The 21,719-nt window shown below is 40.4% G+C and overlaps 1 protein-coding gene across 3 annotated transcripts in view; it reads right to left on the bottom strand.

Annotated features, from left to right (window-relative positions):
- The window catches only part of LOC137342204 (TNFAIP3-interacting protein 1-like), a 144,717-nt gene that overhangs the window by 37,026 nt on the left and 85,972 nt on the right, over nucleotides 1-21,719 (bottom strand). For 2 of the 3 annotated variants that reach the window (XM_068006199.1, XM_068006106.1), the window contains exons 2-3: nucleotides 7,908-7,987; nucleotides 1,595-1,730 (exon numbers count right to left, since the gene is read on the bottom strand). In XM_068006199.1, the coding sequence (XP_067862300.1) occupies nucleotides 1,595-1,669 (75 nt within the window). In that variant the 5' untranslated portion in view covers nucleotides 1,670-1,730; nucleotides 7,908-7,987. Of the gene's footprint in view, nucleotides 1-1,594; nucleotides 1,731-7,907; nucleotides 7,988-16,542; nucleotides 16,640-21,719 lie in introns of all 3 variants that reach the window. The other variant, XM_068006015.1, reaches the window with a different exon arrangement.

Raw genomic sequence — 21,719 nt, 5'->3', positions numbered from 1 at the left:
TTCTGAGCAGATTGGCGAAAAGATTCAAGTACTGGGCCATAATAAAGCTGAGAAATATATAAATGACTTTACTTACCAAAGCACCAATATTTTCAAATGCTGCCTTTCAGCAGGTTCTGAAAGTCCACATGACATAAGAACATAAGAACATAAGAAATTGGAGCAGGAGTAGGCCAATCGGCCCCTCGAGCCTGCTCCGCCATTCAATAAGATCATGGCTGATCTGATCCCAACCACAAATCTAAAGAACACAAGAAGTCGGAGCAGGACCTGGCCACATAGCCCCTGGGCCCTCTCCGCCACCCACAGGGCATTGACCGATCCGAACTCAGCTTCATGTCCAATTTCCTGCCCGCTCCCCATAACCCCTAATTCCCTTTACTTCTAGGAAACTGTCTATTTCTGTTTTAAATGTATCTAATGATGTAGCTTCCACAGCTTCCTGGGGCAGCAAATTCCACAGACCCACCACCCTCTGAGTGAAGAAGTTTCTCCTCATCTCAGTTTTGAAAGAGCAGCCCCTTATTCTAAGATTATGCCCCCTAGTTCTAGTTTCACCCATCTTTGGGAACATCCTTACTGCATCCACCCGATCAAGACCCTTCACAATCTTATATGTTTCAATAAGATCGCCTCTCATTCTTCTGAACTCCAATGAGTAGAGTCCCAATCTACTCAACCTCTCCTCATATGTCCGCCCCCTCATCCCCGGGATTAACCGAGTGAACCTTCTTTGTACTGCCTCGAGAGCAAGTATGTCTTTTCTTAAGTATGGAGACCAAAACTGTATGCAGTATTCCAGGTGCGGTCTCACCAATACCTTATATAACTGCAGCAATACCTCCTTGTTTTTATATTCTATCCCCCTAGCAATAAAAGCCAACATTCCGTTGGCTTTCTTGATCACCTGCTGCACCTGCATACCAACTTTTTGATTTTCTTGCACTAGGACCCCCAGATCCCTTTGTACTGCAGTACTTTCCAGTCTCTCGCCATTAAGAAAATAACTTGCTCTCTGATTTTTCCTGCCAAAGTGCATAACCTCACATTTTCCAATATTATATTGCATCTGCCAAATCTCCGCCCACTCACCCAGCCTGTCTATATCCCCTTGCAGGTTTTTTATGTCCTCCTCACTCTCTACTTTCCCTCCCATCTTTGTATCATCTGCAAATTTTGATATGTTGCACTCGGTCCCCTCCTCCAAATCGTTAATATAGATTGTAAAGAGTTGGGGACCCAGCACCGACCCCTGTGGAACACCACTGGTTACTGGTTGCCAGTCCGAAAATGAACCATTTATCCCAACTCTCTGCTTCCTGTTAGACAACCAATCCTCCACCCATGCCAGAATATTACCCCCAATCCCGTGATTTTTTATCTTAAGTAATAATCTTTTATGTGACAGTGAAAATTTTCTCATATCATCTATTTCCTGTACAGAAGGGGGCTGTGTTGTAAAAGGAAATGCACTCAATGTACATTCCAAGATTTCTTAAAACGAGAAAGTTCTGGCTGGGCTTATATTCTCTTCCAAAAGAGAGTTCCCCTTTTCTGCTTCCTATCGGTGCAGCTAAAGTCGTCAACTACTCACCTGCTGCATATCAGGGTTCTCTTCATTCCTGTTAATCCACTGATGCTTGGAGGCAATTTCAAATTGCTGTTCCATACTTTCGTTCTCCTTCTCATTTCGGCTTTGCACCTCAGTGCTCACATCTACAGTTGTACACCTGTTTAATACAAAAGATGAGAGCATAACTGTGGATTCCTGTTACTGCTGTCCAAACCAGTCCCTACCTCCCCTGCCATTCCACCTTTGAATCTCTTCAGTTTGACATCCACCCCACCCACAACAATGAGACTGCCCTGGTCGAATGCATGAATGTGACTTTGACTGTGGTGTATTATCCCTCCTCGATCTCTCTGTGACCTTTGATAAGGTTTGCTAGTGCATTCTCCTCCACACCTCCATAGGCATCGCCATTTCATGACTCTAACTCCGTCACTAAGCAGCCAACACATCTCCTGTAATGGCTTCTCCTCACGTAACCACTAGGTCATCTCTGAAATGCCACAAGGTTCCATCCTGGATCTTATTCCTCATCTACTTGTTCGTTCTCGATGACATTATTTTAAGCGTAGGGTCAACATCCATATGTATGCCCAAAACACCAACCTTTACCTCTCTGCTCGACCCTGAGCTGAGCCTCAAAACCCATCATCATGACTGCCTACTTCCATCTCCAAAATACTTGTCTCACCACACTCTTACCACCACTAAAACCCTCAGTCACACCTCTGTCTGGGCTTGACCTCTCCAACATCTTCTTTGCTGATCTCCCAAGTTGCAGCCTACCAAACTCCAACTTATGCAGAACTCCATTTCACTCCTGCCTTATTGACCACCACTAGTATATTGATTTCAAAATCTTTATCCTTATTTACAAATTCCTCCATGGCCTCATGCTACTCGACCTCTGCAACCTCCTGCAACCCCACGCCGCAGCTCACACCATCCATTCATCCAACTCTGGACTACTCTCTCTACTGGCTCATTAATGGAGAACTCCCACTTTAGTTCTTTAAAAAAACATTTACATTTATTTTCCAATAATACAATATTATCAATATATACATAGCACAGCATATATAATGATATTTGAGATCATTATGGTACATTGTCATATTGGTTGACATATCCATATATAATTACCTTACAGCAACAACAACATCTGCATTTATATGGTGCCTTTTACATAATAAAACGACCCAAGTCGCTTCACAGAAGTATTATCGAACAAAATTTGCAACTGAGCCACATAAGGAGCAATTAGGACAGGTAACCAAAAGTTTGGTCAAAGAGGTAGGTTATAAGGAGCAACTTAAAGAAAGAGAGAGATGTAAAGAGGTGGAGAGGTTTAGGGAGTTAATTCCAGAACTTAGGGCCTAGGCAGCTGAAGGCATGGCTGCCAATGGTGGAGCGATGAAAATCAGGGATGTGCCAGAGGCCAGAATTGGAGAAGTGCAGAGATCTCAGAGGGTTGTAGGGCTGGAGGAAGTTACAGAGATGGAGAAGGCCGAGGTCATGGAGGGATTTGAAAACAAGGATGAGAATTTTAAAATCGAGGTGTTGCTGGACCGGGAGCCAACATAGGTCAGCAAGCACAAGGGCAATGGGTGAATGGGACTTGGTGCGAGTTAGGATACAGGCAGCAGAGCTTTGGATGAGCTCAAGTTTAAGGACAGTGCAAGGTGGGTGGCCTGCCAGGACAGCATTGGAATAGTTGAGGTAACAAAGGCATGGGTGAGGGTTTCAGCAGCAGATGAGCTGAGGCACGGGCGGAGATGGGCGATGTTACGGAGGTGGAAGTAGGCGGCCTTGGTGATGGAGTGGATACATGGCCGGAAGCTCAGCTCAGGGTCAAGTAGGACACTAAGGTAGCGAACGGTCTGGTTCAGCCTCAGACAGTGACCAGGGAGAGGGATGGAGTCGGTGGCGAAGGAACGGAGTTTGTGGCAGGGACCGAAGACAATGGCATCGGTTTGCCCAATATTTAATTGGAGGAAGTTTCCTCTCATCGAATACTGAATGTCGGACAAGCAGCGTGACAAATCAGAGGCAGTGGAGGCAGAGATATGTTTGATGCATGAAGTGGGAGTAAGGCACACCCTCCACTTTACAACATGCTTCTTATACAGCTTGCAAAGACAGATTTATAAGGATAGTTTGCTTTATTGATAATTCAAAATCTATCATATAAACGTAGTCCACTACACAGGTTCTTCTTGAGAGAGGTTTTATTATTATTATTATTCAGCATCACAGAAGTCAAGTTTATCAAAATATATTGATCAGTTATAAATGAATACATTTTGTTTTCAGAAACTTTCAAAGCCTTTTTTTAATAGGCTCCACGACCAGCACCTGAGAAATTATTTTGATTTTTATCAGTGATAATCTGAGGTGAAGATCAGGAACCTCCTCCCACACATTCTCCTGGATCTGCTACTGTCAGCTGTAGATGATGATGTTTTTCAGAACTCTGACTTATTTTGGTTGAGTCTCATTTCCTGCTGCCACCTCAATTGTCAGCTTCTGGCTTTTTGAAAGCAATACCTTGCACTGCAACTGTGTTTTAATTAGGTTGGATAATGAAGTAAAAGGTGAGAATTTCTCTGGTGGAGCTACCAGCCTCAACAATCATTATTTCATACCAAATATTTTAGTCTAAATGCTGTGGAATCCACATACTATAAGATCCTAATGTCCATAACTCACCAGTTCCTGATAGAAACAAGCATTATCCAAATCCCAACATGGCCTTGGTTTAGTTGTTGCTGGTATGATGAATCCAGTCAAGTACATGCCAAAGCAATAAAAGCTAACAACTCAAACCCCACCCCCACCCCCCCGAACTGACACATAAACCAACTAATTACACTTAAAGCGCATTGAAAAACAGGTTTGTAACTTAAGCTGTAGGTAATAAGGAGGGTAATGTACGAGCCTGCTGGGATTGCATATCAGAAAATTCTGGGCATGTTGCTTATACACTGGTGTATTTGCAACTACACCTCTCTGTAGTAGCAAATAATCTATTACTGGGAGAAAAAAAACAAGTTTTAATTCATTAATAAGAAAGGCCTAAGGGAATTTGAACCCCATGTCATTGGCCACAGGATCATTCCTGTTAGCAGATGTAGCTAATAATTTTAGAGTTTGTACACTCCTTCTTAATGCTGAGGCTTCTTTCCTATTCCTATTCCTCACACTAAACCAGTGCTGCATTTCTCAGGGGTTCTGGAATTTGGAAAATTTTGAATTTTTGCATTAAAAATGATGCATTTTAATTAATTTGAAATATTTTTAAGGTTTAAAATTGATAGATTTTTAATCCAAAAAAGCACATTTGGGCACGCCTGAATTTCTAGGCCTTGGTCTCCAAAATGTTGACTATCTACATCCAATGCGGTTGCTTAACGTGTATGTTGTTATCTGCAATCCTACTTAGTTAAATTTCTGTCTGCCCTGAACTATGTCATTTAACAGCTCCACTGTGAGTCTTTTCTACTAATGTGTTTACCGTGTTATTACAGGTTAACCCCATTGACTCTGCTTACATTGTTCCACACAAGAAGCTGACTACATGTCCAAAGCCCACCCCATCAGAATTAGTCATGAGCGGCCTTTCGCCACATTTGATTGGCATTCATTGCGTAATTATTTTGTCCTGAGGTTTGTGCTAAAGTAATGAACACAACATTGGCAGCTACAAAGCATGCCTGACTAGGAGGACCCGCCCAATACTGAAACACTAGTAACAGATAACAATTTGATAAACCTACACAAAGCCACAGGCAGACATCAGTTGCAAAATATGTGATTTTTCTTTAGAAAGATGCATTAAAACTCACGCATGACCATACCAACATAGATCAGAATAAATAGGCCCACGTGTTACTGTACATGAATCAAGAACTTCTTCAACTATTCTCCAAAACAGACCTGTTAGTCTCCCCAATCTTTCTGTATCGGGTAAATAGTATCAGGCCATTTTGATAAATTATCTTTCTGTGATACTTATCAGGAGGTGCCCAGTGACTAATACATTTCTGAGGGAGATAGGATCTGTCTGGGAGATACACCCTCAAGTCTGAGGGTTGCATTGTTGAATGTGCCTGGTGCTCGGCTGGCCTGTTTGCTCACCACCAGATCTGACTGGACTATCTTAACCAATATTGTTTCTCTCTGCTACTAAAACCACATACCAATCCTTCTAGGGTAAGGATAATCCCAAAACTCCTCTTCTCTACAACAAACTGCCTCCTCTGACATCCTTCCACCTTCTCTCCATCCTCACTTCCTTAGAAATTGTGAGGAGCCCATGGATTATTTGTCTTGAAGATTGACTATCCACCTGCCTGCTTCAGCCTCCTCCCCCTCCCACCCCGCACAACTCCTTCAGCTTTCTCCGTATCACAGCCCAGACCTTGTATTATTCTGTAGTTTCTCTCTCATCGTCCCTTAGCTGTCATCAAACTTATCTCCTCTATGAGATCTACCTCCTGCATTCTTGACTGCATCCCGACCCAAATCTTGACCACAAAACTAACTTTTCTTGGCCCAGTACTCACTGACATCATCAACAGTTCCCTTTCCTCTGGCACTGTGCCTCCGCTTTCCAAAACTGCAATCAATTTGTTTTAAATTGTGATGGAGTTGTGTTGGAGCTTTTTATGTGAGTGGGCAATGTGACTGGTGAAGAGGCAAACGTCAGGGAGTTGAGGTTAAGTGGTGGAGGTATAAAATATGCACAGAGGAAGGAGAAAAGATGCAGGTGCAGAGGGATGAAGGAGAACCCTTCCTCTTTCTCTCCCAGAAGAATGAAAAAGCTATATGGCTTTCCCACTATGAAAGCTCTGTTTTATTTAAACAGGAAACACTAGTGTTTAAATAATACAGGGCTTTCTGTAGTGTGAAAATCCCTATAAGGATTCCTGCCCAGTCATTAAAACCCTTTTCCCACTGTGAGTAGGAACTGCTTCTAAGTTTAAGTGCTTTGAACGCTTTTAAAAGTATTAAAAGCTATTAATATTTTTCAAATTGCTCAAAGCACTTAAAAAACTGAAAGCCAGTTGTTGTGTACAGCAGGACTCCAGCACTAAGACCAAAATTACTTTATAGGCTGAAATTAAATGGGCTCAGTACCACCTACCTAGATACAGGAGCTTGGAGGTCTGACAGAGTGCCACATTATCGCCTATCTTGAGGTTGGTTAATGGGAGAGGGAAGCGAGAAGGAGGGTGAAGGCAATTGGGTAAGGGCCGAGTGGGAGCTGGCAACAGTCTTTGGCACTACAGTGGAGCTGGGAGGAGCCCTCCTGAACCTCCCGGCTCCACATTCAGGTAAGTTTTTTAAGCTTTAAGGACCGCTGGTTGGGCAGCATGTAGCCAGCTGCATCGAGGCACTCCAATTTTGCAAAGGGGGCCTCAAACAAACGTTAGATCTCCTCTCTATCTCTATAGCCTCCTCCAGCCCTACAACTCTCCAAGATCTCTGTGCTCCTCCAATTCTGGCCTCTTGCGCATCCCTGATTTTCATAGCTCCATCATTGGTGGCCGTGCCTTAGGCTGCCTTGGCCCTAAGGTCTGGAATTCCCTCCTTAAACATCCCCCCCCCCCCCTCTACCTCCCTCTCCTCCTTCAACTCACTCCTTTAAACTTACCTCTTTGACCAAGCTTTTGGTCACCTGTTCTAATATCTCCTTATGTGGGTCGGTGTCAAATTCTGTTTGATAACGCTCCTGTGAAATGCCTTGGGATGTTTTACTTCGGTAAAGATGCTATTTAAATGCAAGTTGATGTTGTTATTGCTATTTGCATATGTAAAGGGCCTAACACCCGTTTCAGGTGCGGGCCCTGGACGCCTCTTTTTCTGCCTTTACCAATATGGCGAACAGCGCACTTCTGACACGTAATGAGCGCACGCGGCCCGCTTGCTATATGGATACTTAGGCACCCGTTTCGCACCTGAAAAACGGGTGTGGCGCCATCGAATTTCCAGGCCATTTTGTTTAATAGTATTTTCACAAAATAAATGCAGAGTTTACGTTGCTTTACCAATGACTAACAAGCTTCTCTGATGTGGTACTGGTTATAACTGTAACAAGCTATTTGCAGCACATCCCCACATAGAAATACATAGAAGTTACAACACAGCAACAGGCCATTTGGCCCAACCAGCCCGTGTCTGCATTTACCCTCCACATGAACAAATAGTCCTAATCACATTTACCTGCTCTGTTCCCATAATCCTTCAACCCCTTTTCCTTCACCCAACTATCCAATATACTCTTGAATGTTGACATAAGTTCTGCCTCAACCACTAACCCTGGGAGTGCACCTACCTGACTACATGCACAGGCTGCTCCCTGCTGTATTTCTGATGCCCCAGAAGAGTCTTCAGTTCCCGGTCCTTATTTCTCAGCTGTTGACAAAAAGATTTGGAAAATAAGTTTATTGATCAAACATTGTACTAAAAGAGGTTATAAATTTCACAACTGTATCAGGACAGTAAAAGAAGCTGGAATGAAAATGTTGGGTTGACAATGGGTGAGGATCCAAATTCATCAGTCTTATATATTATGAACAGGTCTTTTTTGGGGGAATTTTTGAATAACATAAGGCTAGAAATTGCTGTCGGCGGTGTCATTGTATGAACACTAAACACAAGGATATCAAATTCCTTCCTACCATTTTACTGGGTCAATGCCATTCTATAAATGATGGAGAGAGGAAATATATATGAATGTGTTGAGCATTTGTAATGTAACGTGGTAACAGTAATTGTAAGCTATAATAATAACTACAATGTGCAGAGAGAAAACAAGCAAAAATAAAACAATGAGGTGAACAAAATTCTGTATACAGCAAAGTATCAACAGTGCAACAATAGCATATTTAGGTACAAATTCAGAACAGTTATACACCTGAGGCAAGATCAAACCGGTCAACAATAACATCAAAATATCATTTAAATTAAACCAAGAGGTGTTGTGATAAGAATCTGAACAAGGATTAAACCCAAGGGTACCATAGGTGACCGATGCAGGCTCGATATTGGCAGAGTAGGCCGGAGCCAGGAATGCAAGTCATGGAATTTGCACTGGGAAAGATCTTAGTTATGATTTTTAGAGTTCCAAAGGATCAGTACAAGGGGGAATCATGCGGGAAGCATCTACAGCTATTATTAGGCAATGATAAAACAAAACTAGGGCTTCAGTCAATTGAATTTCCAGAGATACTAGTTTGTGCATGTAACACTGATGACTTGAACTCAAATTTAACTTTAACTACTATTAAAGGCCCATATATATGTTTTACAAGAATATAAATAATAGTCCTTACAATAAGCTGTCCCCAAAGCATTATTGGTTAAAAAAGGTGAAAATTGATCATTTTATATATCAAAAGAGTATGACTACTTCAGGCTCCCCTTCTCCCTCCACACATGCTCACAAACACTCACACACACACACACACACACACACACGCAAACAGGGGGTCATTTTAACCTAACTCACCCAGTAGGAAACTGATGTGATCAGATCGACTGCCGTTTTACACACTGACTAATTTTGCTTTCCATTTACCTCAACCAATTTTAACAGCTGGGCCTCATTAATATGCCACTAGCCAACTTCCCGCCCAAAATAGTTTGCGAAGGGGGGGAATCCGGGGAAGGGGAGACCTACACTTTCCTTGTGGGGCCCAGAGGAATCTCTATTGCTCCACAATATAAAGTTTTAAACTTTCCTGGAAAGGCCTCTTTGGTCTTCTGATTGTAGCTGCCGGGGCTGCTGCTACTGACGCCCCGCTCTCCTTCGTGTTAAGATGGCATCGGGGTCCTATTGATGTAATAGAATGCTGATTTACATAAATGTATGAGGTTCCCGCCTGGCTCAGGCAGGATCTTCATACGCCTGAAAAATCAGGCATTTTAAAATCGGAATGGAGTAGTTTTCTCACCCGCTCTATTTTAAATGTTCAGCTGGCTGGGCTAGAGAATGGTGACTGGTTTAGGACATGAAAGGATTTGCCAAAGGGGTGAAACTGTAACCTTTGATGAAGAATGGGACAATGTTTTTCTCCAGTTATTGATCTGTTAACAAAATCATATTCTTTGAAATAAGCCATTTCAAAGCTGTGCATTTCTATGATTACGTTAGTGGGTCATAAACCACAGAGAAACATAGACTTTCTCCCATTTTTGTTGAAACAGAGATTTCACCCTTAAAGTAAAGGGGAAAAGTAAATTAAAATGTGGTGATTGAGAGAAAATCAGGCAAAAAACTTTAACTGACTCTTAAATAAAATGATACATTGATGCTGGTTTATACATGTGCAATTTCTAAAATCTAAATCAATGATTTATTAACCACAGAGGAAAACTTTATCTTATCAGGGGCAGGGTAGGCGTATTTGAAGGGATTTCTAAATTGGCAAGATGTTTCCCCATTTGATTTATTTCCATGATCTAATATTTTTAATTCTTATTGGAACAGATTTGACTGTCCCACGTGCTGTTATCTGACTAGAAATCACACTGGCGGATGGGGGCCAGTGACCAGAGCTGCACGTGTACATTTAATTGTGCATATACAGTGTTCTGCCTAGCTCAGTTTAGCAGTGGAGCAAGCGAGCACTATGACCACAGCTGCCTGCTCCCTCCACTCTCAGAAATATCCCTGAATTAAATGCCACATTAACATTAGGTGGGCGTACATCAGAATGACCCAAATTATTGATCTTTTCACCCTTTATTCTCAGGGAGAATGGAATTGTTGGTGTCTGAAGTGATGTGTCACGATAAGCATACTTGTGTGAATCGACATTTTATTTTCACTGAAGGAGCATCACTTTACTGTGCATTGCAATATATATCCTTTATTTCTATAAAATCAGTTTCAAGAAATATGTTATTAGTTTACATGAATACTCACTTTCTGCATCTAGTTTGCTTACCCTGTAAATGAAAATTACTTACAGATTTGATGAATCCATATTTTAATAAATTAAAAAGCATAAGAATTCAATAAGGTCTCTTTTCAATCTATTGATGAGTGTGGGAGTGATACAACATATTTTTTTTAAATGCAGCTTCAACATGACTTTCATCATTATTCTAATTCTGAATAAAGCATCTGTTCTGTCATGTAACCAAAGGCAACAGGAGTAGATGGAGGGGAATACCAAACATCAATCTGCATACGTTTTTTTGAGAGGTTTTTTTATTTTAGAAATATCTGAAAGGAATAAATAAAAATGATTAATCGAGCATTTTTTACTAAACCTCAAATGATACTTCTCGCTCTGTGCGGGGATGCTTTGTGCAATGGCCATTTCACCTCATGTGTTTCACCTGTCTAAAACCTTTATCAATTTGTGCTTAAAGCTGAGAGGATGAATGTTTCAAAGCAACACTCTCAGTGGTTTACACATTGTGTGGTGACACGTCTAACGGCTGTTTCCTGCAGAAAGCAAATGGAAGTACACAGGGCCTGCAAAGCTGTGCCATGAGGTTTAGCACACAATGAGTATGCTTGTCACAGCTTTCTGCACATTGTAACTAAACAGTAAGCCACGTGGGATTCTGTGATAAATTAACATTACGCTGTTTGTGTCTGAAGAAATGCTTTGATCAGTCATCAGAAATCTGCAAATGCTACTTTAGCTTTTTAACTATCAGACTTGCCCAGAGTTACAGTAGTGATTTTGTGACTATTTAAAGAAACCCTGATTGACAGACATTGAGCATGGTATGACTTTTTGTTTCTTAGGAAAAATTTTATGAAATCTTTCTGCAACAAAAATGATCTTACAACTCAATGCGTGTGTTGCTCAGTATTTCAAGGGGGCACAAATAATTACATAGAATTTTACAACACAGAAACAGGCCATTTGGCCCGATGTTTATGCTCCACACGAGCCTCCTCCTACTTTACTTCACAGTGATATCATCTCCAACCCCATGATATGCTTTTCATATTGTATCACCGTGAAATCACAAGTGAGAGCGGACAGTATTGTGAAATTTTAAAAAAATTCACAGGGGCCTCACCAAAATGACACTATATTCAGTGCACTAATTTAGCTCCTGTTAATAATTCACATCTGCAGCTAACTTTTTTGAGCTTAATTCTGACTGTGCCTTAGATGAGTTATCTTTCTGGGACCCTGTAGCTTTTGAAGTAGGTTTTCAGCCACTCAGAGGATGTGGCCTCGCAACAGCTGATACTCGCATATACTTCAGCCATTTCTTTTTGAAAGTTGCAATTGGAATCCTACAACACGCATAGGATCTTGATTTGCATAACTAAACAGCTTCCCACCAGGCCTGGACTAGACTTCTGGGTGCCTATTTTAAGGCCTGTCTGAAAGTTGAATCAGGCAGGCAAATGGGTGCACAAGGTCCCCACTAGACTTTTTCAACTGCTGGTTGCCTGTTTTTCAGGCAATTGAAAGTCCTTGCTGGGTTATGGTTTCATGGTTACTAGTCAACTTCTGGTGCCTCACACAAGTGGTCATTATCCATCTGTGAGCCTTGACAGTGCGTGTCGGCAGGCTATTCCACAGTAGAAGGCATCACAGCCAAACACAATCTTGTCCTTACCTGACATCGACACACAGGGATTAGCGTCTGGTAATCAGGAGCAGAAACCCCAGCCAATTTCCCCCTCTCTAACCCAAGGGTACCCAGGCCAACTGTAGTACCCCAACCACTGTCCCCGTGGAAATTTGCCTCCTCTGTTTTCAATACTTGTGGTTGATTTTTCTTAACAATTTTGTACTGCAATGAATTGGACATAGTGTTAAAACATTTAAAGCCACATCTCCATTTAAGTATACCTATAGGTACAGCTGCCACTTTCAGATTTACATCGGAATCTAGCAATGAAGATTGATTTTAAATCAGTAGACTGGGCACAGATAACATCAAATTGACAGATATCAGTCTCACGTACAGGGATGTGGCAATCAGGTGCTGCTTAAAAATTCCATTGCACACAGTACAGTGCCTATCCCATTGTAAGGGAAAACAGTGATCACTGCTTTGTGTTCATTTACCAAGTGAAAGGAGTCCTAAACAGAAAAAAGAACCATGAGAGGCCGCAGAATATCTTGATTTTTGCAATGAAAAACAGTCTGATGTCAATGAATGGTTGACTGTTATATTACTGAAAATAGATGGCGATGATGATATGGGAGCAAGTTGCAGCTTCCTGCACCACCAACAGCTGAAATAAATGTACAAGCTGATGGAGTGCAAAATTTCTTCATTTGACAGCAAAAATTATTTTAAGGATTTAAAAAAAATATCAATTTTTAAACAAATAATATTTGAAAAGTAGCAGTACTAGATACAGAGCATATACCCTATCCATTGTGTTCTGGCTGATATTTCCACATCTGGAAGACTTTCTTTCATTAGCCGACTGAACAGCAGTTTAAAACGTCCCATGTGAAGTTGTGAATAAGCTTTAAATTCAGAGAGTGGAAATGTAGACAGTCTCATAATGTGGTATAATCCAATGTCCCATTTCCTTAGTCACGGAGTGACAGAGCTACAAGGATACTTGACCGAGAATGTGGATCAATTTTTCTCCATTTGATGATGACAGAGCTCTAGCCAACACCAAAAACCTACTGCTGCTCATTTGTGAAATTTAACATTTAAAATTAGGACTCTTATTGTTTAAAATAACTTGGTTAGGAAAAAATAAAAGGTTTCACATAATTGGCTTTTGAGACTGTTACAGATTGAGCCAATGGTGGAGTGACAATTTTCGAAGTGGGTATATTGTACGTTATACACAGGGTTTTTATTTTGTTGGGATCCTCTGTGATCTTACTCCCTCTCACATAAATGTTAATTTTCTAACATTTTGGTGTAGTTTATTTTTTATATGTACATAGATATTTTCTGGCGTGTATACTATTTCACATGAGCTGTGAATCAAATAATACACTTGTTTTTTGTTACAAAATAATACTTTTTTGAGCCTACAAATGACTGTTGGCAACATAAGCGGATAATAGTTTAATATGATATTCCTCTGTCCACTATTTTAACGCAGGCTTTACCCATTTATTTTAATGGATAAACACCTCTGTTAAAATAGCGGACAAAATGTTATACAAACACATTAAGCATTCATCAAACTAATATTACCAATAGTAATTTCTAGGCTTTGATCTCAAAATGATTCATTGATAAATATAATAGTACAGTATGAAAAATAGCTCTTTATCACAACAACTGCCATAGCACCTTACAACCTTCATCAGGAGATGGCTGCCCACATTGCCTCGACCTTGTGTGATTTGTCATCTTGTGCTTTTGGACCTGGAACCTTGGCATCAAAAATTTTTAAAAATGGATATACTTAGTATGCCTCCTATTACATGCTGTCAAAAAGTGGGTCTCCAAAAAATATATAAGGAATCTTACAACACCAGGTTATAGTCCAACAGTTTTATAAAACTGTTGGACTATAACCTGGTGTTGTAAGATTCCTTACATTTGTACACCCCAGTCCATCACCGGCATCTCTACATCATGGCTACTATCCAAAAAAAATATTTTGTACACTTAACATACCTTAGTATACTCTCAACTACACCCTTAGGCGCAGGACAAAAAAATGAACACAATAACAGGCACCAAGATTTTACCCTTGGTAATTTACATGAAAAAAGGTTTTAAAAAATGTATATCCCTACTGAAATTACTAGAAAGAACTACGACGGCAAAACACTTTGTATATTCTACTGTCTTCTGCTGAATGCCTCCTCTTATTTCTCACTGCAGGTATGGAGTTTTGGGTGAAAATGGGCCTGCCACACAGCAAGTAGACAAACTTTAAGGCCTGTCATTACTGGATTGTTCAGTTTCTTGATACCGTGAATAGCTCTTGCTTCAATGAATAGGAGATGACAAGCAATTCTGCCACAAAATGGCATAGTCCTTGAAAATAGTTTTGTGAAATTAGCGGCTGCCCAAAGTTCCAGTGACGGGTGGAAGAAGTTGGCCTCCTCTATAGGACAAAGAAATGCTGCCTTTATGGTTTATGACTCACCAGAGCCAATTAAATGAATTGCTACACTGTAGCCAACATCGCAGCATTGGTAATCCTTCAACCTCTGTAAAAACAAACTTGTGGCACTAACCACACTCAACTCCAGTAACTTTTGCCTACAAAACATGATGCATTTAAGGAGAAGCTAGATAAGTACATAAGGGAGAAAGGAATAGAACATTAAACTGACAAGGTTAGATGAAAAAGGATGGGAGAGGCTTGTGTGGAGCATAAACACCGGTATAGACCAGTTGGGCCGAATGGCCTGTTTCTGTGCTGTAAATTCTATGTAATTCAACAGTCACTGCATTTTAAAGTAATTATTTGAACATCAAGCACTTTGAGATGTTTCCAAGAGATATAAAAGGGTATGGTATAATGCAAGATTTTCTTTATTTTCTATCAGTCTGTTGCTAAATCTTAGTTTTATTCCACGCATAGTGAGGAATGGCATTTTTAAAAAATATTCATTGATATCAACCAACCCCAAATATTCATTAACATCATGTACAAATCAGGCATAAAATGCAATTGCTGGTATGTGCAGAGCTGAAATCAGTAAACTGTTTCCCTTCTCCCATTTTTCAAATGTACTGATCTGTCTTGGCCTCAGTTATTGAAAAAGCCATTCTGGTTGAATACAGTTCTGATTGTAGCTTCTCTTTCAGTTTCTCCTGTGTTAGCATGTTAACCACATCTAAAAATATGCATGTCTTTTCCCAATATAACTAACCTTAATAGAAAATATATGATTGTAGATTGCTGCAGTAAGTTACTGAGGACACTGCAAGGGTGGAAGTGGACTATGAAGCAGTAATCCATTCGATGGGATTCAGATGACATCATAAAACATCAGAATGAAGCGTGAGTGCTTCAGGCCTCTGTTGAACTCTACATTGGCTTACTGCTTGCAATAGATATTAGGATAAATGTCATGAATGAGTTCCCCTGGCACAGAGCTTCACCCACCAGTAGATCAAATTTATAAAATCTATCCTATTAAGTGTTGCTTACATATTATGATTTTTGGCAACTTTTTTGATATCATGAGTCAATGTCAAGCGACAAAGAACTGCAGGATATCAAGGTGTGTTATAGGGTCTCACAATGTGATGTACTGCCTGATGGGACATCAGTCTTTGAATAATGACTTTTGAGGATATTGAATGGTGATATGACAGAAGAGCAAGTTATTTTGGATGGTGAATTGCAGAAAAGTTCATGGTTCTCCGTATAATACAATGCTGAATTTAGTCAAGCGTTTCTGATGACACCAAAGTTTGAGCAGCTTTCCGAGCCCCAAAACACCGTTATCGCCATAAACTCACTGATGGAGATTTGCTAATCTTTATGATAGTATAGTTTTCTCAAAATTATTTTTTACTGTTTGTTTTATCGTGTAGTCAGGCTTGCTGAACATGGTGCAGGCATTCAGAGATTAGTGAAAGAAAAATAAATAATTTAGAAATAGAAGGCATAGGACATTCTATGAGTGCTATTAGAATTCCATTTTTCTTCATGGTATAATAAACTATGGTATGTAATAGTAAAATATACCACACATCAATCACAATAGGAGATTCCCACACCATATTACATGAAATTATGACATAAGCTGTATAAGGAATTATACTACACTATTCATTATATTCATAATACATATCACAGCCATCATACTTAAAGAAATATTTTATCACTGATTTTATTTTATACAAAAAGGCTTTATCACTGACATCAGTACAAATGATAACAGGTTGAGTGTTTTACTTGTAGGAAGAATAAATTCTTAATCCACATGAACTGAGATACAAGTTGTCACTCTAGACTGTACATATATAGTGGAAATATATATTTTTAACAGTCTCCCAATACACAAGGAGAAGAAGGTCTAAATATTACTTACCATGATGTGTTTTGTAGATGATTCTTCAGGTAAATGATCTTTAGTTTTCTATTCAATGCACAAATTACAGCATCTCTACAATAGGAAATCACTGGTGCTGTGAGTAAAATGGAAAGAGCACGATCTGTGAGACAGACGGCTGTTCAAGTGTATATATGAAAGAAAAATCTAACCCACCCTTTTCAAAGGGGAACCCCTTAGAAAAACAGTCACTTTCTCACCAGAACTGTTGTCGAAATGTTTCAACTATTTGACCCTCCCACGGATTTCTCTTTAAAATGGATAAAAAAAGGCTTAGCCCCCTGAGTGATGTCGCAAGCATGAGGATTCCCTTGTCTGCCTAGCTGTCACGGAAAAAAGGGTAAACACACTCCCACACTGCAAGAGGAAGCCCTACAGGAAAGCCTCGGTGAATAGTGCAGCCTACACTCGTGGAAAACTTACATCAGCATCAATGGTAGCAAGAACACAGAGCTGTAATTTACAGTAATAATGGAGATGGCGAAGTCCCATCTTTGCATTGATCATAAATGCCATTTAAAAAATAATCTGTGGGTTCATTAAAGTTTTTTTTAAATGACACGAAATTACCTGAAAAGAGTTATAACAGAGATGCAATGAGTTACCACATCGTGATAGCGTCACTGTACTTGTAGTACCCGAAGCACTAACTGAGGGATGAAGTGGATGTTTATTCTGAGTTATTGCCCTCAGATGTACCGTGAAATAAATTTAAAATAGTTGCTATCTATAGAGAACTATAGCCTAGAAATGACTGTTGCTGATTTTAACAGGCATACATTTAATACATTCTAGGTTCTGACGAAGTGTCATCGACCTGAATCGTTAACTCTGCCTACCTCTCTGCACAGATGCTGCCTAACCTGCCGAGTGTATCCAGCACTTTTTGTTTCTATTTCAGATTTCCAGCATCTGCAGTATTTTGTTTGTCATTTAATACATTTGTCATACATCCACAATTTTAGCAGAGGGGTTAGCTCATTTAAAATAAACAGGTGTGTTAAAATAGCAGAAAGAAGAATGTCAGATAAGCTCAACAGGAGTTTCTCGGCTCACATTTATTTTATGAAATGTTTATGTTGATGGCTTTATATCCCACCAAATTAATCACTAATATGAAAGAAATGAATTCAGGTTTTGTATGAAATCCACATCAGTGTATGACTGGTATAAACATAATGAGCCAGATTTTATTGAGGAAATAAGGGTGAGCCTAACAGCGCTCACCGTTATTTCTGTGCAAATGGTAGAGCAACTTCCAGCGACCGCACATGCACCAGTAAATGTGGAAATCCGGAAGTTGCTGTAGCAGATACCCTCCTCCTCCCTAAGCTTTGCAAGAGCGGCATCTCGCCATTAAAATGAATGGAACGGTGTGAAGTTCCTACGCTGCCCTTGATGGATACGAACTAATCTCGCCAAAATAAGGTACGTCAAGTCATTTAAGTCTAAGCACACTTTTAACGGTGTGGTAAGTCTTGATGATTGCCAAAAAACCTCTCTGGCACTGAAAATGAACTTTTATAAGTATGGAGTCTCATTCCTTCAGATTTTAATTGTTGGACATTTAAAAAAAATATCTTTTAACTTTTTCTTTCTGGCTCTTTTATCTCTGTCTCTTAATTCAATATTTCTTACCCTCTCTTTATTTCACTTTCTGTACCTGATCTGAATTCACTATTCTTACACTTCCTGGTTCTGACTCTTCATGGCTCATCAGATGCTTTAATGTGAGTGGTTAAGGGATTAGACAGTTGCTTGTCCCGTTCACACAGGTCAGAGATGCCCTGTAGAGGGTGCCATTTTGGATTCAGCACCTCATGAGAGGAATTTGCCATGAAAAAAAACAAGAAAAGTTTAAGGTCAAGTACAAGTCTAATGAACGGTGGGCACCATTCATTCGCCCCTCAGAGGAAAACCTGGGCCATTTTAATTTCTTGAATTCTCAAGAGTTGCCATTCACATCTAAGCCTAGGAATTATTGTTGGTGATATTAGTGGACAAGAAACATATTTGTATGACATTCTTCTGCCGGCTATTTTAGCACAGGCATTAACCAGTTTATTTTAAATGGGTTAGGGCCTCTGATGAAATAGCAGAGAGAGGAATGTTATAGAAACACATTAAGCAGAGGCCCCTCTAATATCAGCAACAGCACTTTCTAGGCTATATATTTTATGCTGATTCAGAATTCTGTGCTCTCAGCATTGAGCCTCAATGGATGATACAGTGGGTCAGTGCGATGTTTTAATGTCTCTGACCTGCGCACCCGTCTAGTGAGACTCCATGCCTAGCATGAAGGATCTCTGAATTTGCCCTTTTGGTTACATGGGGTTTCTGGAAAGAGGCCATTAAAACATTCAGTTTTTCAAGCACATTGGTTCTACAATGAAACAAAGTCAATAGGAATGCACTGTCAAAGTAACAGCACCTGCTTTTGAATTATACAAAGAACTAATTAGCAGCTCAAGTGCCAAAGCTCTCAACTCCCACCCAGAAAGTTCAAAGTTCAAGTTTCATTCCTGTTAGCCCCATCAACTCATCCATCTCGATTGGGTGAATCTGGTCAGGTGCGGCTGAAATGAAAAGTAAGATGTTCCATCAGGTAAGTGGTTGGGGGAAGAAAGTAAAAACTGACATTTTCTGTCTCATCCAACTGATAGATCTTCCAGTGGTATCGACAGTACTCCTATGAAGAAGCCCACAGCTGACGTGCAACCCAGCCTGACCTTGCAGCTTTGGCAGGATGCGTGGCACTGGTGGTGAATGTGGTTTTATGGGAAGAAAAGAGGGAAACAACAATAAAGTAGGCTGGCATTTTAATACAATAGTGCTACCCTTTGTTGAAAGCTTCATAGTCTTTGCATGCACTGAACCAAATATCCATATCCATCCTGAAAGAATTCACCTTGTACATTCTATCGTAGAATCATAGCAGAGTTACAGCACAGAAGGAGGCCATTCAGCCCATTGAGTCCATGCCGCCTCAATGCAAGTGCAGTCCAGCTAATCCCTCTCCTCTGCCCCATCCCTGTAGCCCTGCAAATTTATTCCTTTCAAGTTCTTATCCAGTTCCCTTTGGAAAGCCGTGATTGAATCCACCTTCACCACCCCACCTGACAGTGCATTCCAGATCCTAACCACTGGCTGTGTAATAAAGTTTTTCCTCATGTCACCTTTGGTTCTGTTGCCAATCACCTTAGATCTATGTCCTCTGGTTCTTGACCCTTCTGCCAATGGGAACAGTTTCTCTCTATCTACTCTATCTGGACTCTTCATGATTTTAAATACCTCTATCAAACCTCGTCTCAATTTTCTCCAGTCTATCCATGTAACTAAAGACACTCATCCCTGGAATCATTCTAGTAAATCTTTTCTGCACCCTCTCTAAGGCCTTCACATCTTTCCTAAAGTGCAGTGCCCAGAACTGAACACAATACTCCAGTTGTGGCTGAACCAGTGTTTTATAAAGGTTCATCATGACTTCCTTACTTTTGTACTCTATGCCTCTATTTATAAAGCCCAGGATCCTGTATGCTTTTTTAACCGCTTTCTTAACCAGCCCTGCCACCTTCAACGAATTGTGCACACATATCCCCAGATCTCTCTGTTCCTGTACCCCTTTTACTGTTGTGCCCTCTAGTTTATATTGCCTCTCCTCGTTCTTCCTACCAAAATGTATCACTTCGCATTTTTCTGCATTAAGTTTCATCTGCCACGTGTCCGCCCATTTCACCAGCCTGTCTATATCCTCTTGAAGTCTATCACTATCCACCTCACTGTTCATTACACTTCCAAGTTTTGTGTAATCTGCAAATCTTGAAGATGTGCCCAGTACACCCAAGTCCAAGTCATTAATATATATCAACAAAAGCAGTGGTCCTAGTAACGATCACTGGGGAACACCACTGTACACCTCCCTCCAGTCGAAAAAAAAACCTTTCACCACTTCTCTCTGTTTCCTGTTATTGGCCAATTTTGTATCCATGCTGCCACTGCCCCCTTTATTCCATGGGCTTCAATCTTGATGACAAGCCTATTATGCAGCACTTTATCAAACGACTTTTGAAAGTCCATAAACACCATATCAACATTATTGCCCTAATTTCCCCTCATCAAAAAACTCAATCAAGTTAAAGATGATTTGCCTTTAACAAATCCATGCTGGCATTCCCTAATCAATCCACCCTTGTCTAAGTAACTGCTAATTGTGTCCCGGATTATCATTTCTAAAAGTTTCCCCAGCACCGAGGTTAAACTGACTGGCCTGTAGTTGCTGGGTTCATCCTTACAACCTTTTTTGAACAAGGGTGTAACATTTGCAATTCTCCAGTCCTCTGGCACCACCCCCGTATCTAAGGATGTTTGGAAGATTATGGTCAGTACCTCTGCAATTTCCACCCTTACTTCCCTCAGCAACCTAGGATGTGTCCCATCCGGACTGGGTGACTTATCTACTTTAAGTACAGCTAGCTTTTTAGTACCTTCACTTTATCAATTTTTAGCCCATCCAGTATCTCAACTACATCTCCTCTGGCAGCATCTTCTTCCTTGGTAAAGACAGATGCAAAGTACTCATTTAGTACCTCGGCCATCCTCTCTGCCTCCATGAGTAGATCTCCTTTTTGGTCCCTAATCGGCCCTATCCCTCCTCGTACTACCTGTTTACTGTTTACATGCCTGTAGAAGACTTTTGGATTCCCTTTTATGTTTGCCGCCACTCTATTCTCATACTCTCTCTTTGTCCCTCTTATTTCCTTTTTCACTTCCCCTCTGAAGTTTCTATATTCAGCCTGGTTCTCACTTGTGTTATGAACCTGCCATCTGTCATATGCTCCTTTTTTCTGCTTCGTCTTACTCACTATCTCTTTTGTCATCCAGGAAGCTCTGGCTTTAGTTGCCCTAACTTTCTCCCGTGTGGGTATGTACCCAGACTTTGCCAGACTTTGCAGTAGAATAGGCCTGTAAATTTGATACCACCTTTTCCTATTGGCTTTATGCTCATTGGTGTAATATATTAATTTGGACGCGACTGCATTTTAAAGGTTTATATGCCAGAATTAATATGACTAAAACTCTAATTACTTGGAGGTGAAATCTCTCAAATGAACGATTTTAGCGAAATCGACATGAGTACAACTAACACTGAGTATTCC

This window comes from Heptranchias perlo, chromosome 1 (genome assembly GCF_035084215.1).
Source record: "Heptranchias perlo isolate sHepPer1 chromosome 1, sHepPer1.hap1, whole genome shotgun sequence".
Lineage (NCBI taxonomy): Eukaryota > Metazoa > Chordata > Chondrichthyes > Hexanchiformes > Hexanchidae > Heptranchias > Heptranchias perlo.
The sequence above is the reverse complement of the archived record's forward strand: the minus strand, read 5'-3'. Positions and strand labels throughout refer to the sequence as shown.